The following is a 17,158-nucleotide window of genomic DNA, read 5'->3' as shown; positions in this document are numbered from 1 at the left end:
CACGGACTTTTCAAACGACCCTCGTATGTTTCTGTATTTTTACTTTTAGTTGAATGAACTTTTTATATCTGGTGATTTTATTTTTTTATCCGTTGTTACGCGCATGGTTATTATTACGCTGATCGGTTTCAGACATTCAGCCACCATCAGAGTGAGGTTAATCAATTTGGGGTGTAGATAGTTCTACTTCACTTACGTTACCGTCTCGCACTACACTCGCTGACTGAGTGTGAGAGATAACGTGGTGTGTATTATGTTCTATTCATAGTGTTAATTTTGTTTTTTTAATTACAGAATAACACCTCTACCAGTTGCCCGCTACCTGGGGCTTTACTTAGACCGAAGACTTTCTTGGAACCTCCACATTAGACTTAAAAGAACAGAACTGAACAGACGCTATCGACTACTTAAAAGACTCTTAGACAACAGATCAAAACTTTCTCTGGACAACAAAAGACGAATTTATACTTCTATTTTAAAACCCATCTGAGCTGTGAGGTTCAACCAAACGCTCTAATCTCCAAAGGATTCAATCGCTACAATCTAAAATACTTCGAACTATCGTAAACGCTCCTTTTTATGTCTCCAAAATGGACTATACACACTGACCTTAACATTCCTTTTGTCACCCAAAGTTGCTAAAACAAGATACAGAAAACTCCACTTCAGCCTACAATCTCATATAAATCCTCTAGCTAAAAATCTTTCTTCTAGAACTCTTCCTGACAACCTGGACAAGACGCCTTAAGAGACAGTGGCCACGTGATATCTCCTCTCGAGTGAAGAGAGCGACTAATAGCCTAATGTTTTGGCGCGTTACCACCGGGTAACTTCTCCACTCGTATTACCTCTGTAATTCATAGTTCTGTTATCATTGTTACTTATAGCGCCAACGCGCTGATTGTAGCACAAATAGACGCCAAAAACAAATTATAGAATAAAATAAAATTAATGATACTTAGAATTTGTTTAAGGATTCTGTTTAGTTTAGTGCGGTGTATTGTTTTAGAATTGTAAAGATATATTACACGAGGGGGGCGCGCAAATTTAAGCAGAAATCCGAATTTATATGAATATTGGTACTTATCGTTTAAAAATATACTGCGTAAATAAATAAAATCTTAAACAGAACACTTTTAATTATTGTAGAGTACATGCTACATGCTAGTATATTCATGCTATTTTGTTTGTTTGAGGTTTGTTCAGTCTGTGCCTAAGTTTTGGGCACAGAATGATTTTAAAAAGCTTATCCGAGTTAATTTGGTCGTTCTTAATGTTTTGGTGAAAGGTATTCTGTTTGTAAATTTCTATTTTGAACTGTTTTATATAAAACAGCGTACTGTGGTCACTGAATACTGATCACTTGACATTCACTTTTCAGTATGTAACCATATTAAGTCCAGTTTTGCCCGTGTAAGTTGAATTAAAGTACGATACTTTTGTAAGTTTAGAACTAAAAACCGCACAATTTACCGCCACATCACTTCAAAGAAGAACTTTAAACTTGACCACGTCATTAAGTGTAAAGTGGCACTTTGGATTGACTCTTCAATACTTAATATCACTCTAATTCTAATTGGAAAATCTTTTTTTTTTTTTTTTAATCATTTATTTAGTTACAATCAACGCATTTTGCGTTATAAGCAACAATGATAACTATAAATAACAGAATAAAAGAGTGGAGAAGTTACCCAGCGGTAACACTCCAAAAAACAATTTACTTTCTACTGACTCTCTTCATCAGAGAGGAGATCGCGAGGCCACTGTCTTTTAAGACGTCTGGAAGTGTTGTCTGGAAATGTTCTTGAAGATAGATGTTGTACCAGTGGATTGTGATGTGTTTGAATGTTAAGATGGAATTTTCTGTATCGTGTTTTTGCAACTTGTGTGACGAAAGGAATGTTCAAGTCTGTGTGAATGGTTTGATTGGTGACGTAGAAAGGAGCGTTTACTATAGAGCGAAGAATTTTAGATTGCAAGGACTGGATCCTTTGCAGATTTGAGCGTTTGGTTGAACCCCACAGTTCGATGCCGTAAGCCCAGACTGGCTTTAGTATACTTACATATATTAGTCTTTTGTTGTCCAGAGTGAGTTTTGATCTGTTGTCGAGTAGTCTTTTCAGTTGTCGGAAGCGTCTGTTAAGTTCTGTTCTCTTAAGTCGAGTATGAGGGTTCCATGTGAGTCTTCTGTCAAGGTAAAGCCCAAGGTAGCGGACTACGTTGACAGCAGGTAAAGGAATAAGATTGTAAAAGACAGGAGGAAGAGTGATGCGTCGAAGAGTGAAGGTGATATTTTGAGATTTAGTTTCGTTCAGTTTGACAGCCCATTTTTTGAACCAATTTTCTAAGGAGGTGAGGTGAGTCTGAAGGTTTCTATGAGCTATTATTGGGTCTTTGTCAGTAGATAAGATGGCAGTATCGTCAGCATAGGTGAGAAGAGTAGTTTGAGGATGAGTAGGTATGTCTGAGGAGTAGATTGTGTACAGAATGGGGCCTAGTATGCTGCCTTGCGGAACTCCAGCGTCAGCATGGCTGAATGGAGAAAGAATAGTTCCTACCTTCACTCTAAAATGTCTGTCAGTCAAGTAAGATTTCAAAATGAGGAAATAGGTGGCTGGAAGGATGGTCTTGAGCTTCCAGAGAAGTCCAGTGTGCCACACCCGATCGAAAGCCTGCTTCACATCAAGGAACACCCCAGAACAACACTCCTTCTTCTCAAGGGAGGTGGAGATTACATCTACAACTCGATGGCACTGCTGTATGGTGGAGTGCTGTCGCCTGAATCCAAATTGGTGATCCGGGAGAATGTCATTAGATTCAATTATTGGAAGAATACGTTTTAGCAGGAGTTTTTCAAGAATTTTTCCTAGCCCTGACAGTAAGCTAATGGGACGATGTGACGTCGGGAGTTGTGAAGGTTTATTTTGGAAAATCTAAAATCAGATTTTATTTAACTTTAAAATTATTTTTTATTAAGTGAGGTGGGCCTCACTTGATTCTGGGTTGCCCTTAGTAAAATGGCTAACCGCCAATAATAAACGGGGCCTTATGCAATTCTTCGTTAAGAGTAAATAATAGAAGTAAATTAAATATTCTTGTTGAAATCATAAATTATCTAAATAAACAATCAAATTGTCATGAAATCCAATTAAAAACATATTCACTATTGGTTTTTTCTAATCAGTTTTAATTAATCAACTAGTTCAAATTGTGCAACCTCTACATGATATCGAGTCAATCAATTTTTAATTAACAATTAACACTCTGGTAATTAATTAAAAAGAAAGTTGAACATTTAAAAGCAAAAAATAATTTGAACGATTATTTTGGTTTATTATTCTCAAAAATCCCGAAATTGATTTTACTGAGAAAGACATATGTGAGAGTGCAATTATTAACACTTATATACGTGAGTACATAACTGTGTCTGGGGATGTATTTTAAGGGTGTGATGGTAGTGCTACGCGTGGGATGCGTTGGAAACTATTAATTACCGTAGAAATCACTAACTTCAAAGAGATGAACATTATGAGATGGCAAAGTTGCACAGTATACCAACAAACGTGGTGGAGTGGTACCTCAAACGACAAAGCGTAGAATGAGATCTGAATTGCGTTGAACATCAACTTACATAACCATCGACAGAGACGTAAGGCTCGCCCGAAGAAAATAGGCATTAATTTTACTTCCCGCATCAAGGTAAAGACTCGCGAAATGTAATGTTTGAGCTTAAAATACTTTAGGTTTTTTTAAGCTAGGAATGACGTATCGGGTTGTTAAATCAAGTGCATTTTCGTCATATTTTGCTTTATTATTTTAAAAAGGGCAAACGAGCTGCAGAGGCTCATAAAAAGATATGTTGTGTATATGGTGATGATGCCTTAACAGAACGCGTGTGCCAAAAGTGGTTTGCCGAATTCCGTTCTGGAGATTTTGACATTAATGATGCGCCCCGCTCCGGTCGCCCGACTGAGATTAATTCAGTTGATGACAAGGGCCTAATCGATAAAGATCCATGCCACTCAGTGAGAGAGATAGCAACAGCACTTAACATATCCCATACAAGCTCCAAAAATCATTTGCGCCGGCTGGAATACGTTTCTGGGCTCAATGTTTGGGTACCGCATGAATTAACCGAGGCCAACTTAGCCACTCGCATATCCATTTGCGATTCGTTACGGAAACGTCAAAAAAATACCCATTTTTAAAGCGGATGGTAACGGGAAATGAAAAATGGATCATCTACGATAATGTAGTGCGTAAAAGATCATGGAAGCACTGCAGTGAGCCGCCGCAAACAAGCTCGAAGGCGGAATTGCAACCGAAGAACATTATGCTCTCCGTATGGTGGGATTATAAAGGTATCTATAACGAGCTGTTACTGTCAGGCAAAACAATTGATTCAATCGCATACTGCTTGCAGTTAACCAAACTGGACCATGCAATCCGCACAAAACGCCCAGAATTGGCAAATCGCAAAGGTGTCGTCTCCCACCACGACGACGCCAGACCGCATGCTTCATTGACCACTCGGAATAAACTGATGGGATGTTTATTCTCATTCTCCGTATTCACCGAGCCTGACACCTTCTGATTATCATTTATTCTGATAGTTGCAGAACTCCATGAACAGAAAAACTTTCGATAAAGAAAAGACTGTCAAAAAACATTTTGATTGGTTTTTCGACTATAAGCCACAGACGCTCTACGAACGTGGTATAATGAAGTTGGTAAAAAGATGGCAAGAAGTCATCAATAAGAATGGTCAATATATAATTGATTAAAATTTATTCTGTGTATCAAAAAAATTGTTATTTATTCCACCCTCAAAAACCGAACGAACTTATTTGCCAACCCTGTACATTCACATCTTCAAAGCATTTTTCTAATAAAACTTTTCTAGACTCCAGTAACCCCTGAAACGGGTATTTCTGGAGAGAAAATATGACATGATCGCAATACTTTGAGAAAGAAAAACTTATTCTAATAAGAGAAAGTCTTAGGACTCTTTCATTCACCCACTTTTAGTAAACAATTGATTCCTTTCTTACAAGAGGAATTTAATTTATGCCCAAGGTTACACAAATTTGACAAATATAATGCAAGATAAAGATGCAAGCGTAAATGAATACTTGGAGATTAGAATATATTTTCCTTGTCCTTGTAATTGTTTCAATATTTACTTAAAGATATATATTTACAAATTAAATGAGAAAAATAAATAAAGTTCATCATTTCACAATGTTTTTGGTAAACAGAAAATTGTTTTATTTACTCGAGTGTTTGTTTTGCCCAGCTATCGACGATAGTTGTCCTCAGTGTGGTTTTTTTAAATTCCAATGAGAGGTAGTGGTCCCCAATGTTTATAGGTACTTATTTAGCAATATAAACTTCGTTAACAAGGCTATTTGCGAGCTCATTTCCTTCCTCTAGCTCATTATAGTACCATAATAATGTGAATATAGATAAAAGTAGATTGAAATTACATTCGATCTTTTAGATACTTGATTGGCTGCAGTATAAGACGGCTATGTTATGGAATTTCGCCAGTAATTGGACTTTGACCGACAGGTAATAAGTATAGTCGATCATTATTATTGATAAACGAAGCTCCTGCATTTGCAATGTCTATCATTCAATATTACTAAAAAAAACTAGTAGTTTAAACTAGTGGTTCTAACTGCAAAACCCCAAATTTAATGGAATACTCGTACTTTCCTTTATCAGCAAATTTACTCAACAATAATTACTTAGTTGGTGTAGTAAGTCAGCCAAAATTGAAGTCAGGTATAACTGAGTATGTCTGGTTATTATACGAACTACCCTTCAATTTGGCAGCGATTCATCAACTACCCAGCAAGTTTGGCTACAGTTTTAGTGATAAAACTTTTTATCACCATTACGCCAGCCTATGAAAACTAGCTACAGTTTTTCAGGCTGAGCTAGCTGCAATTAGATTCTATGCTGCCGAGATTAGTGGGCGAGGAATTATTGATTCTAAGGACGTAATTTTCTCGGATAGTCAGAGCTATCGGTTCATGACAGGTCAACTCAAGGCTGGTTTGGGACTGTCTGGGTGCCCTGAAGGAAATTAGTGACCAAAATAAGGTCTTTCTGGTGAGGGTACCTGGTCATTCAGGACATAAGGGAAACGAAGCGGCGGATTTATTGGCCCGGAAAGGCTCTGCGGGACACTTCGTTGGCACGGAGCCCTGTTTTGGGGTTCCGAAGTGTGTGAAGACTGCAGCTATTTACTTATGGGTGCAGAGTAGGTCTCAGGGGCAGGCGAAGGAGTTTATTAAAGGCTATTCGCCGAGGCTGACTGCAGAATTAAGAGCTATAAGGATGATGGTAGGCCTATTAACTGGCCAGTGAAGGCTCAGAAAACACATGCATCGCATGGGCCTGGCAAATGATAGCCTCTGTAGATTCTGTCAGGAAGAGGAGGAGAAAACGGCACTGCACGTTTTGTGTCAGTGTGAGAGGCTTGTCTGGCTAAGGATGTTACTTTTCGGGGAGGAAAAACCAAGGTCTATGAGCTTTACCCAAGAGTCGCTCTCCAGCATTAAGAGTCTGATTAAAAGCACAGGTCTGGAGGGTAAGCTTTAGAGTGAAGGGAGCCACAATAGATCCAAAGGGGTCGCAGAGGCAGCCCTAGTCTAATCTAATCGCCATTACGCCAAATTTTCCTCCGTATTCTGCAAGTGGACTTATCCAAGGATCTTAGCGGCTCTGTGGATATCCTAGCAAACGATACACACTCAAATACTATATTACAATCCACATTGATTGTGGATACTTCCAGACAAACTAACTCACCAATCCAGTTTGTTAAAGAAACTCTTTTTCTGAATAAAGTGACTTTAACTAGTAAAGACTCAAAATCGAAAATCAGGTCGATGCAATATCACCTCTTACGACTTGCAACAGGAAGTAAACAAATCATTCAATAATATTATTGACAGAAGACAAAAATAAACAGCGTGAATCGAATTGGGGAATAAAAGTAATTTCTTAAAAAAAAATATATATGAATTTAAAAAAAAACCAATCGCAGTAACCTAACCTACAACATCTGTGAAGGTAACAGAGCGAGTATCGCTGCACAGCTGACACGGTGTCAACTTACTTAGATCAAGATAGCATACCGGTTTAAAAAGATAGTACCAACCAACACTTCTTAACTTTGTATTTTTTTAGAAAAAAAAAAGAAAGGATGTAAATAAATAAGAAATATAAATCCTTCACAAGGATCTCTTTATCTTCAGTCTGGAGGATATAAAGTTTTATTACTTAAATACTCCAGTATTATGCTGAACTTTCTGTTTTACTTTTTCTTTTATGCAAATTAAAAATAAACATTTTTCTTACTACATAAGAAGAACTATTGGAATCGTATCAAATATTTGAAATTCAGTTTTTGCTTCGAAATTTCAGAATTTGGAATTCTGGACTGCCTAATCCTGCTATGCAATGTGTGTCGCGCAGGCGACCAAACCTTTTGTGAACTGAAAAGTGTTTATTTTTATATAAATTTCAAAATTTCGTTTTATTGTCAATTCTTCAGTACGAGGGTCGTTTGAAAAGTGCGTGCAAAAATAAAAACTACTTAATTTTTTTGGAGTAAAACTTTTTTATTTTTCAACATAGTCTCCTTTTAGGCTTATACACTTCGTCCAACGCTGCTCTAGTTTGTTGATCTCTTCCGAATAATAGGATTTGTCCAAGTCTGAAAAATAGCCATTCGTTTCTGCAATCACCTCCTCGTTTGAATAAAATCTTTTTCCCGCCAGCCATTTCTTCATATTGGGGAACAAATAGTAGTCCGAGGGAGCCAAGTCTGGAGAATAGGGGGGATGTGAAACGAGTTGGAACCCTATTTCCATTAATTTTGCGACCACAACTGCTGAGGTGTGAGCTGGTGCGTTGTCGTGATGGAAAAGGACTATTTTGTGGGCCAATCGTGGGCGTTTTTCTTGCAGCTCGGTTTTCAAACGGTCCAATAACGATGAATAATATGCACCTGTAATAGTTTTACCCTTTTCCAGATAGTCGATGAGGATTATTCCTTGCGAATCCCAAAAGACAGTCGCCATAATCTTTCCGGCCGAAGGAACGGTCTTCGCCTTTTTTGGCGCAGATTCCCCCTTGGTAACCCATTGTTTAGATTGTTCTTTGGTCTCAGGAGTATAGTGATGTATCCATGTTTCATCCACAGTGACGAAACGACGCTTAAAGTCCTGCGGATTCTTCTGGAACAGCTGCAAACCGTCCTTGCAACACTTGCACACGATTTCGTTTTTGGTCAAGCGTGAGCAATCGCGGCACCCATCTTGCGGATAGCTTTGTCATGTCCAAATGTTGATGCAAAATATTATGTACCCGTTCATTCGAGATGCCCACAGCACTAACAATCTCACGCACCTTCACTCTTCTGTCATCCATCACCATATCATGGATTTTATCAATGATTTCTGGAGTAGTAACCTCAACAGGGCATCCAGAACGTTCAGCGTCACTTGTGCCCATATGGCGACTCCGAAAATTTTGAAACCACTTATAAACTGTTCTAATCGAAGGTGCAGAGTCACCATAATGTTTAACAAGCTTCTCTTTAGTCTCCTGAGGCGTTTTGCCTTTCATAAAGTAATGTTTAATCAACACACGAAATTCTTTTTCGTCCATTTTTTGAAAATCACTCGACTTCCTCGATTCAAACGAATGCCAAACACAAAGAAATAGACCGATCAGGCTGAAACTTGGTGGGTGTTCTTCCAAGAGATGCTACTTACTAAACATAACCTCGATACGCTCCAGTAGTGCTATCTCTCTGACTTTGCACGGACTTTTCAAACGGCCCTCGTACAATAATGATCATCCCGCACTTCAAAGAAACACCTAGTAATATTTAATATATTATAAGTAGATGACGTCTATGACGTTAAAAGAAAAATAATTTTTAGCTTTGCAATTAAAATTGAAAAATTGAAGTAATAATTGATTGATTGTTGTAAATGGAATGGATTCAAGTTAGGTTAGGTTTTTTTGAAGAAATTAGAGCGGCCCCATTAACCAAGTGTTTCTCTGCATAATTTTTTTTTTAAATTAATAATCTCCTATTTATAAAATAATTAATTAAAATACTGTTCGATTCCTTATTATAATCGGTTGAATCAGTTTTAAGTTGTAAGCTCTTACATCAGTTCCCTTCACACAACAATATAATGTACAATAAAAGTTTCATAACTTCTCTTTACTTTAAACTTCTCTTAGTTAGGGAAATGCGATTCCTGCGGAAGTACAAGTGTAACATTAATTTAATGACGGTTTCCTTTTAAAATTCGGCTTACTAACTATAGACGTGAAAGTTGAAACCTGAAAAATTCTAAGTCCATATAAAAAATCAAATTTAATTGAATAACAAAGATTCATTTGCATCATTGAACCGGAAGAAAGTATCGAGTATTCAATACCAGATGCAAGAGATTATTAATTAAGTATCGGTACTATTATTGTATCAGTAGCATTAGAACATCCCTCATACGAAAATATCACGAAAAAATTATTTGGAATTCGAAAACTAATGAAACACTATACAACATACTTGTTTCTTTCCAAGAAACGAAAACATAAAAACTAATTTTTAAATTAAAAAAATTTAAACCAAATTAAAATCATTATTTTACAGGTTAACTAGAAGCAATGTACCAGTGACATCTGGAGGTCATTGTCAAAAATAGAAGGGCAACAAAATGATGACCGGTCGATTGCTGTTGGCTGCAATACTGTTGTCCTTAGCTACCGAGCATATTGTCGCCGATCTACAGCCAGTGTTGGTCACATCACATTCTGGTCCCAGATGTGAAGAGATCACCATACCCATGTGCCGTGGCATTGGCTACAATTTAACATCCATGCCAAATGAATTGAATCATGATTCACAAGAGGAAGCTGGCTTGGAGGTAATTTCTCTTTTTTTTTTTCTTTTTTTTTTAGCGCATCAACAGCTGAGGTTATTAGCGCTCGGAGCTTTTTTCAGTGCACTGCCGGCCTCCGGACAGTGTTCTCTCGTTACAGACAACACTGTCCATCACCGGACAGTGAGCTGTAAGAAGCTCCTAGGAAGAGAAAATCTAAGGGTTAGCAGCTGGATTCGAACCCGGGACCTCCGCGTGGGAATCGAGTACGCTAACCACATAGCTAATCCCTCCCCTTCTCTTTATTGTTATTGTCCATATTGTTCGAAACCGGACAGGGATACAATAAACATGCGTACGTAGTTATTGACGTCATAACTAGTGCGTAAATCATAACGCTCAATAAAACATCACTGGAGAAAAAGTGATTTTTTGTTTACAAAAACTTTTAAGGTTTTATGAATCACAGTTGGCTGCACTGTTTCCTTTTTATTTGTTCAACGCCGTTCAGTGTTGAAATTGTGTGCGGTTTATGTACATGCGCTCTGTACTTTACTATAAATTACCATCAACGGTTACTAAATTAATGATATCTAATAAGCCTGTGGCTAAAAGCATCACCGGAAATATATCTTGCAGAGGTTTTAGCTGGAGCGTCTAATCATAGTGGCAGTGAATGAGTGAGAGAGAGGTTGGTGTAGTGAAGCATCTCTCACAGGGTATGCAGAGTAATAGTTGCGTAAAGGGACGGATGAACGGCTGTGGCGGAACTCTAAAACTGGGGGTCCTGTGTTGGAGGTGTTCCAACTGGGGAACACATTTAGATATTTAGGCTTGTTTTTGTGCTTGATTTGTTGTTACAATTCCAATTAGCGTTCCTACACTTACACGCGCGCGCGCTCACTGCTACCAACATGCCAACAATAATATGAGATGGTTCTAATAACCTAACTAGACTTGGATAAATTGTCGCTCAAAAAAAATTGAAAATAAAGAAAAATCATGTGTGCCCTTCTCATAATAAATATTTCAAAATAATTTCTTTGTCCTTTCTTCGTACGTAACCAAAAAATCTTAACCGGAAATGAATCGAAAAACTTGGTTTTTAAATGTATAGTTTGTAAATTTAAAAAAAAATGTGTGTCCATTGGTTTTGTTATGTGCATTAAACAGAACTTTTTGAAATGATCGTCTATTAGAGAAGGAATGGAATAGAATTAATGGTCCCTAGCGAAGCACCAGGGTAACGCTAGTTTGTAAATGAACGAGGAACCTTCAATAAAACCATTTTCTTTATCTAAAAGAATCTATTTACTTGCTCCATTCACAGGTACATCAATTCTGGCCGTTAGTAGAGATACGATGTTCACCAGATCTAAAATTCTTCTTATGCTCCATGTATGCACCAATCTGCATAGAGGATTACCATCGACCATTGCCAGCTTGTAGAAGTGTTTGTGAAAGAGCAAGATCAGGATGTGCACCACTAATGCAACAATATGGATTTCAATGGCCAGATAGGATGGCTTGTGAAAAACTACCAGTTCATGGAGATCCAGACAATCTATGCATGGAAATGGATAACAGGTATAAAGAAATGGAGGAATTTTCTCCTTCTAAGTGTAGTGTGGTGGAGAGAAACGATTGTGAGATGATATGATAGCGAGAATCTCCAATTCGTCGTCTAGTTTTGTCTTTTTACAGCAGAAAATATATTAGTTTTTATATTCATATTTCCCTTTAAACACGAGTTGTACTGGCGCAACTTGAATTAGGTATTCTGTTTAAGATCTATTGTCGCATTTGGATCTTAGTTTTCGGCAGGAGTTGGTAAACCGATAGTGCAAATTTACTGATACGGTTTTATCATTTTCGCTTCTTTTTTCTTTAAAAAGAAAGTAATTGCTAAGGTTTTCCCTAATCTTCGTACACTATTTCAGCTCCTAAATGCCTATCACTTTTTATATGTAGAGTTTCCCAAGAAGATCTTTTCAATCTCGAGGTTTATAATGCGATATTTCCCATTGTTTAGTTTCCGGATTATTTGTAATTATATAATCGCGTAATTTCCACCCACTAAATCCCTAATGTATTTTGCATCAGCAGAAATTGGTTTAATTGTACTAAAATGAGCACCGGATGTACGTGGGATCAAAAATTATCACTTTGTGACCTTGAAAACATTATCTCGTGATAAAGAACAAAAAAAAAAAAATAAAGTTGAGACAATTATGCTATATTGTGCAGAAAATGTGCAACGTGCTAATTGAACCAAATTCAGCACTTGATTACATCATTTTTTTCACTAACAACTTTATTGTTTGTTATCTTTAAGAATGGGACTGGACTGATAGATGGGACAAACGTTTACTGATTTTTGTAATTTCACTGTAATTGATAGTAACTGCATAGTCATGAAATAATCACACGTACTTCTCTATTGTAAAAGATATCACGGTACATTTTTTTACCGTTTTACCGGAACTACCATGTTACGGTAGTTTTTAGTCGCGAAAATGCATCTCCTGTTTTCCTTGAACTTCGAAACCATCTATAATTATCTTTTATTTAAAAAAAAATCGGCCATCAAAATTATTATTCAGATGTTCTCGGTCATAACTCATTTTGCTTTTAGAGCTTTACTACAATTATTGTTTAATTACTTCTGCAACAACTTTCAATTACTCCGAGTGAAAATTGTATCAGATTGACAAAACAGATTTTTTTAGTTGTTTTCTGTTTTCGAGAAAATATTAAAATTGAATACAAGGAACTAGAATTTCGCCTGGAAAATTCAATAAGAACTTATTGCTCGAAAAATCGTCGCACATTCCAACTAAAATCAATACACGAGAGAATGTCTAGTAATATCACAGTTACTTCGCTTATATTGTGGTTTTATTTTCTAAAATTTACTTTTTCCTCCTTCAAAATTAAATCTTGCTTTTCTCTTTCAGAACCAGTCAAGAACAAAAGACCACGAAAAAGCCGGTCATTGTCCAACAGCCAAAATGCAAAGGCCGGAAGTGTACAAGCTCCAGTAATGGCGTCATTAATGGTGCTGATAAAGACTGCACATGTAAATGTCGTCCACCGTTTTTGCAAATCATGAGGGATTCTTTACTATATAACAGAAGTGTTTCCGTGGCCGGTGTGCCCAATTGTGCTTTCCCCTGTTTACGATCATTTTTCTCACCAGAAGAACGACAATTTGCTCACATCTGGATAACACTATGGTCATCGCTTTGTTGTGTTTCCACTTTGATGACGTTGACCACATTTTTAATCGACACAGAAAGGTATCGGTTATGATTCAGATTTATGATATTTATGATATATTTTTGTATGTTGATAACCTTTTACAGTTTTCTTCCACTTTTAGATTCAAATATCCTGAACGTCCGATAGTGTTCTTGTCTGCCTGTTACTTCATGGTCAGCATTGGCTATCTAACAAGATCTGTACTTGGCCACGAAGAGGTTGCCTGTGACGGTGCCACTTTAAGTTACCACGCCAGTGGGCCTACGCCCTGCACCCTAGTCTTTCTGTTGGTCTACTTCTTTGGCATGGCTTCTAGCATATGGTAATGCTCATATTATTGGTTTTCTTCAATTGTTAACTGTATAAACTAAAATGATTCGATAGAGAAATCATTGAAAGATTTTTTTTAACCGGCTTCATTTTGAGGCCATCTTTAATCACTCGTCAACATACCCATTAATCTTGTATTCAAACAAATTTTCCAGGTGGGTAGTGCTATCGTTCACATGGTTCCTTGCGGCCGGCTTAAAATGGGGCAATGAAGCGATCGCCAGCTATTCCCAGTACTTCCATCTGTTCGCTTGGCTTGTGCCCACTGTGATGTCAGTGGGCGTGCTGGTAATGTCCGGCGTAGATGGTGATCCAGTTGGTGGTATCTGTTATGTTGGCAACACAGATCCAGCTAATCTGCGGATGTTCGTACTGGGTCCTCTGCTATTGTATCTACTGCTCGGAACATCGTTTCTTATGGGCGGCTTTGTATCACTCTTCAGAATAAGAAATGTCATAAAACAGCAGGTATGGGCAAAAAAAATCAAATGTTTTTTTTAGTATTTTAAAGATTAGAGCCAATTTTTGAAGCATGTTGAGCTCTTGCTGCTCATAGAGCTTTCATCTTCAAAAATAAAGAAAAATTTAACTCGACTTTCTCTTACCTTTTCACGACTTGTCTCACAAGTTTCATTGAAATTACATGGTCAAGAGAAAGTTATGTGAATATTGTCCCAAGAAATTCAATTGTTAGTAAAATAAACGAAGAAATGTTGTAATTAATTCAGATATAAGTCGATAGAGGTTTCTTTAGGGGAAACTCGAACCTCATATCATAACCAAGTAGTGTAAAATATGTTTTAAAAAAGTAACCTCCCACCTACGATCACGCTTGATAAACTTTGAAGACTCCAAGGTCTATTTTTAGCAAAGCAATCAGTTTAAAAATACAACTGTTAGAAAGAGATCTCTGCTATTGCTAAGGAAGGGGAATGCTCTGTTATATACTTCCTTGCAGATCATTTATCTTCTTTAAGAGGTTCGAAACTTGTACATTAATTTTGATTATCATAACCTTGCCTTTAAAATAGATTTCCTTTTCGTGAAGTAGATTTTTTTTTTGTCTTAGCCAATTTGGTAAAAAGAAGTTTCTCAAATCAGATCAGTTTCATTCATATATCCATTCATTGTTTTCAGGGTGGCAGAAGTAAAGCTGATAAACTGGAGAAGCTGATGATTCGCATTGGAATATTTTCAGTTCTATATACTGTGCCAGCAACTATAGTAATCGGATGTTTAGTATATGAACATTCTGCTCAAGAGCAATGGCTAAGTTCGATTATATGTCCATGTAAAGAACCACATCCACGGCCTTTGTATTCAGTTTTGATGTTGAAATATTTTATGGCACTTGCTGTTGGCATAACGTCTGGCGTTTGGATTTGGTCTGGAAAGACGCTGGGTTCATGGAGAAGACTTTGGGGAAGGTAATTGTTATTATTATAATTATTAAGTTTTTTAAACTGTCAACATTAAATGGAGATTTGATTTTGCGCCTGAAACAGAAGACCCTTCTGCTGTTAAGACCTGTCAATAACAGCATTCCTTCTCATCCCTAAAGGGAATCCTAGCATCTGAAACATTCTTGGAGAATAGCTATTTAAGGAAAGGCCCCCAACATCCTGGCGACTAAGTCTCCTCCTCCTTCTCTTAGAATTTGCAGGAGCCATCATGTTATATCCCTGTTTCTTCCGTTACGCTCTAAAACAGAAATGCCCCTTGAGGAAACCAAACATCATATGTTACACTATTTTTGTCTGATGTATGCACGCATTCTGATCAGAATTGCCTAGAAAAGTGCAAAAATATATTCGAAGCTGTGTGTTTTTTTTAGCTTGCTTCATTTTTTCTGAGTTCAGCAAATTGGTACTCCGTTCTCTGCCGGCGAGTCTTGATTTCCTTCTTTGCCAGTACACCCTGGCAGCAAAAACAGTGTACCTTATTCTTCCTTACCAATACATTGAGCAAGGAAGCCAAGATCTTTGAAGAAGGGGTTTGTTGCCTCCTAAAGGAATATTCTTCATTATTAGACATTTCCATTCTTCTTCCAAATCCATGAGTGTTATGCTTTTTATCATTCCAGGACATGCTGTGCCTCTTCACTAATCAGAACGGTTCTTCTTGGAAAAAATTAATAATATGTTCTCATAACGTGTCTAATATTGCTGAAATATAAAGCACAAGCTTGCTGATGCCGATTTGTTACTTTGCTTTGATCGCTGAAATCTTGATTCTCCCGCTATATTTCTTAGTTCCTTTCTTCTTTGTCAGGAAGAGTCTTAACAATCTCATTTGGACAGATTACTTTTCGATACATTTTTTGCTTTTATGAATCAAATTTCAATTGTAGCTTAAAGCAAACTTCCAAATTCCTGTTGTGCATTATTTATAAATTCCATTTCATTCTCCTATATTTGTTTTTAGTTTTAATTTTGCAGAAATAATTTTGATAAGAATTTCTTTTTAAATATTGTTTGTTTAGTTAAGTTTATAATCTGTTTATGATTAGGTTATGCGGCGTACAAGCACCAGTCACCGTTGATCCACGAGAAAGGAAAAAAGCCCAATTATTGAGCGCAGGTTCAACATTGTTATCTGCACCACACGTTGCTCCATATCATCACCAGATCCCCTACAAACCGGGTTGCGGTCACCCACTTTCACACGTATGACATCATCCAGTCAGTAATTATGGGCCAGTTTGAGGAAGGCCTTTACCCGAACTACCGGGCTGTAGCGTCGATTATGCAGATTTACCAGGTTGTCATGCTGCATACACTGATTGTACCGACGCATATCAGACTATGTAAATATGTTTGTTTTTTTTGGTGATCCAGAAGAAAAACAAATAGTAAGAAAGAGTCAAAAGTAATAATTGACTATTTATTTACTAATAATGTTAATGTATTTATCCTCACTAGTGATTTAACTTTGGTTTTACTGGTGGCGATAAATAATTTAAATGTACCGCTCAAAGTGTTGCGAACACATTTTACAGACAAAGTGGAACCAAGGAATAACAAAACAAACCCCACAAGGTGCTCAACGCAGTAAGAAATAAATTAAGTAATGTATTATAATCGCTGATGAATGGAAGATTTTCGTTTTATTTTAATGAATAAAAGTTACAATTTACGAAGAAAAAACGGAAAAGTAGAACGTCTGTAGAGTTACGGTTTTCTTCGTTGATTTCCCCCCAAAAGAGCAAAAGATATTAACCTTCAAGAATTAGGAATATCTTTGTCTGTATAACGAATCTGTACAAATCTGGTTGAACCTGGAATCTGAATTTCTAAATTTGAGGATGTTGCTAACAACTATCTGACGATCATATCATAGTAGCATAGAATGTGAAAGAAAAGTAGATGAAATAAATTAGGTCTCTTAAAATGATGGACGAGATTCTCCTGTAAGGTTATTCTTTAAGAGCTATGGTTACAATGTAGAAAGCGTTTTTATTTATATATACATATATAATTTATTTTACAGAAACACTCCTAATAATGGGGATATTAATTTTAAATTTCTCTAGAATTATTTTGGTATGTTACATCATACAATTGTATGATTCATAGTAGTTCCTAAGCAAAACTCCTAGAGTGTCTTAGGGTTCCTTGACTGTTTCTGAAAACTGTTGACCTCAAAGTATA

At 36.9% G+C, this 17,158-nt stretch overlaps 1 protein-coding gene across 9 annotated transcripts in view; it reads left to right on the top strand.

The window, feature by feature from the left end:
* The window catches only part of LOC141445982 (frizzled-2-like), a 364,823-nt gene extending 348,135 nt beyond the window's left edge, over window positions 1-16,688 (top strand). For 8 of the 9 annotated variants that reach the window (XM_074112295.1, XM_074112299.1, XM_074112292.1 and 5 more), the window contains 7 exons: window positions 9,689-9,962; window positions 11,248-11,504; window positions 12,875-13,216; window positions 13,300-13,500; window positions 13,664-13,976; window positions 14,646-14,935; window positions 16,018-16,688. In XM_074112295.1, coding sequence (XP_073968396.1) covers window positions 9,753-9,962; window positions 11,248-11,504; window positions 12,875-13,216; window positions 13,300-13,500; window positions 13,664-13,976; window positions 14,646-14,935; window positions 16,018-16,180 — 1,776 coding nt within the window. In that variant the 5' untranslated portion in view covers window positions 9,689-9,752 and the 3' untranslated portion in view covers window positions 16,181-16,688. Of the gene's footprint in view, window positions 1-5,469; window positions 5,572-9,688; window positions 9,963-11,247; window positions 11,505-12,874; window positions 13,217-13,299; window positions 13,501-13,663; window positions 13,977-14,645; window positions 14,936-16,017 lie in introns of those variants that run through there. The other variant, XM_074112300.1, reaches the window with a different exon arrangement.
* The last annotated feature ends 470 nt before the right edge of the window (window positions 16,689-17,158 follow it).

Source organism: Rhodnius prolixus, unplaced genomic scaffold (assembly GCF_049639745.1).
Source record: "Rhodnius prolixus isolate KJV_2025 unplaced genomic scaffold, Rpr scaffold_1, whole genome shotgun sequence".
NCBI classification, from domain to species: domain Eukaryota; kingdom Metazoa; phylum Arthropoda; class Insecta; order Hemiptera; family Reduviidae; genus Rhodnius; species Rhodnius prolixus.
The sequence above is the reverse complement of the archived record's forward strand: the minus strand, read 5'-3'. Positions and strand labels throughout refer to the sequence as shown.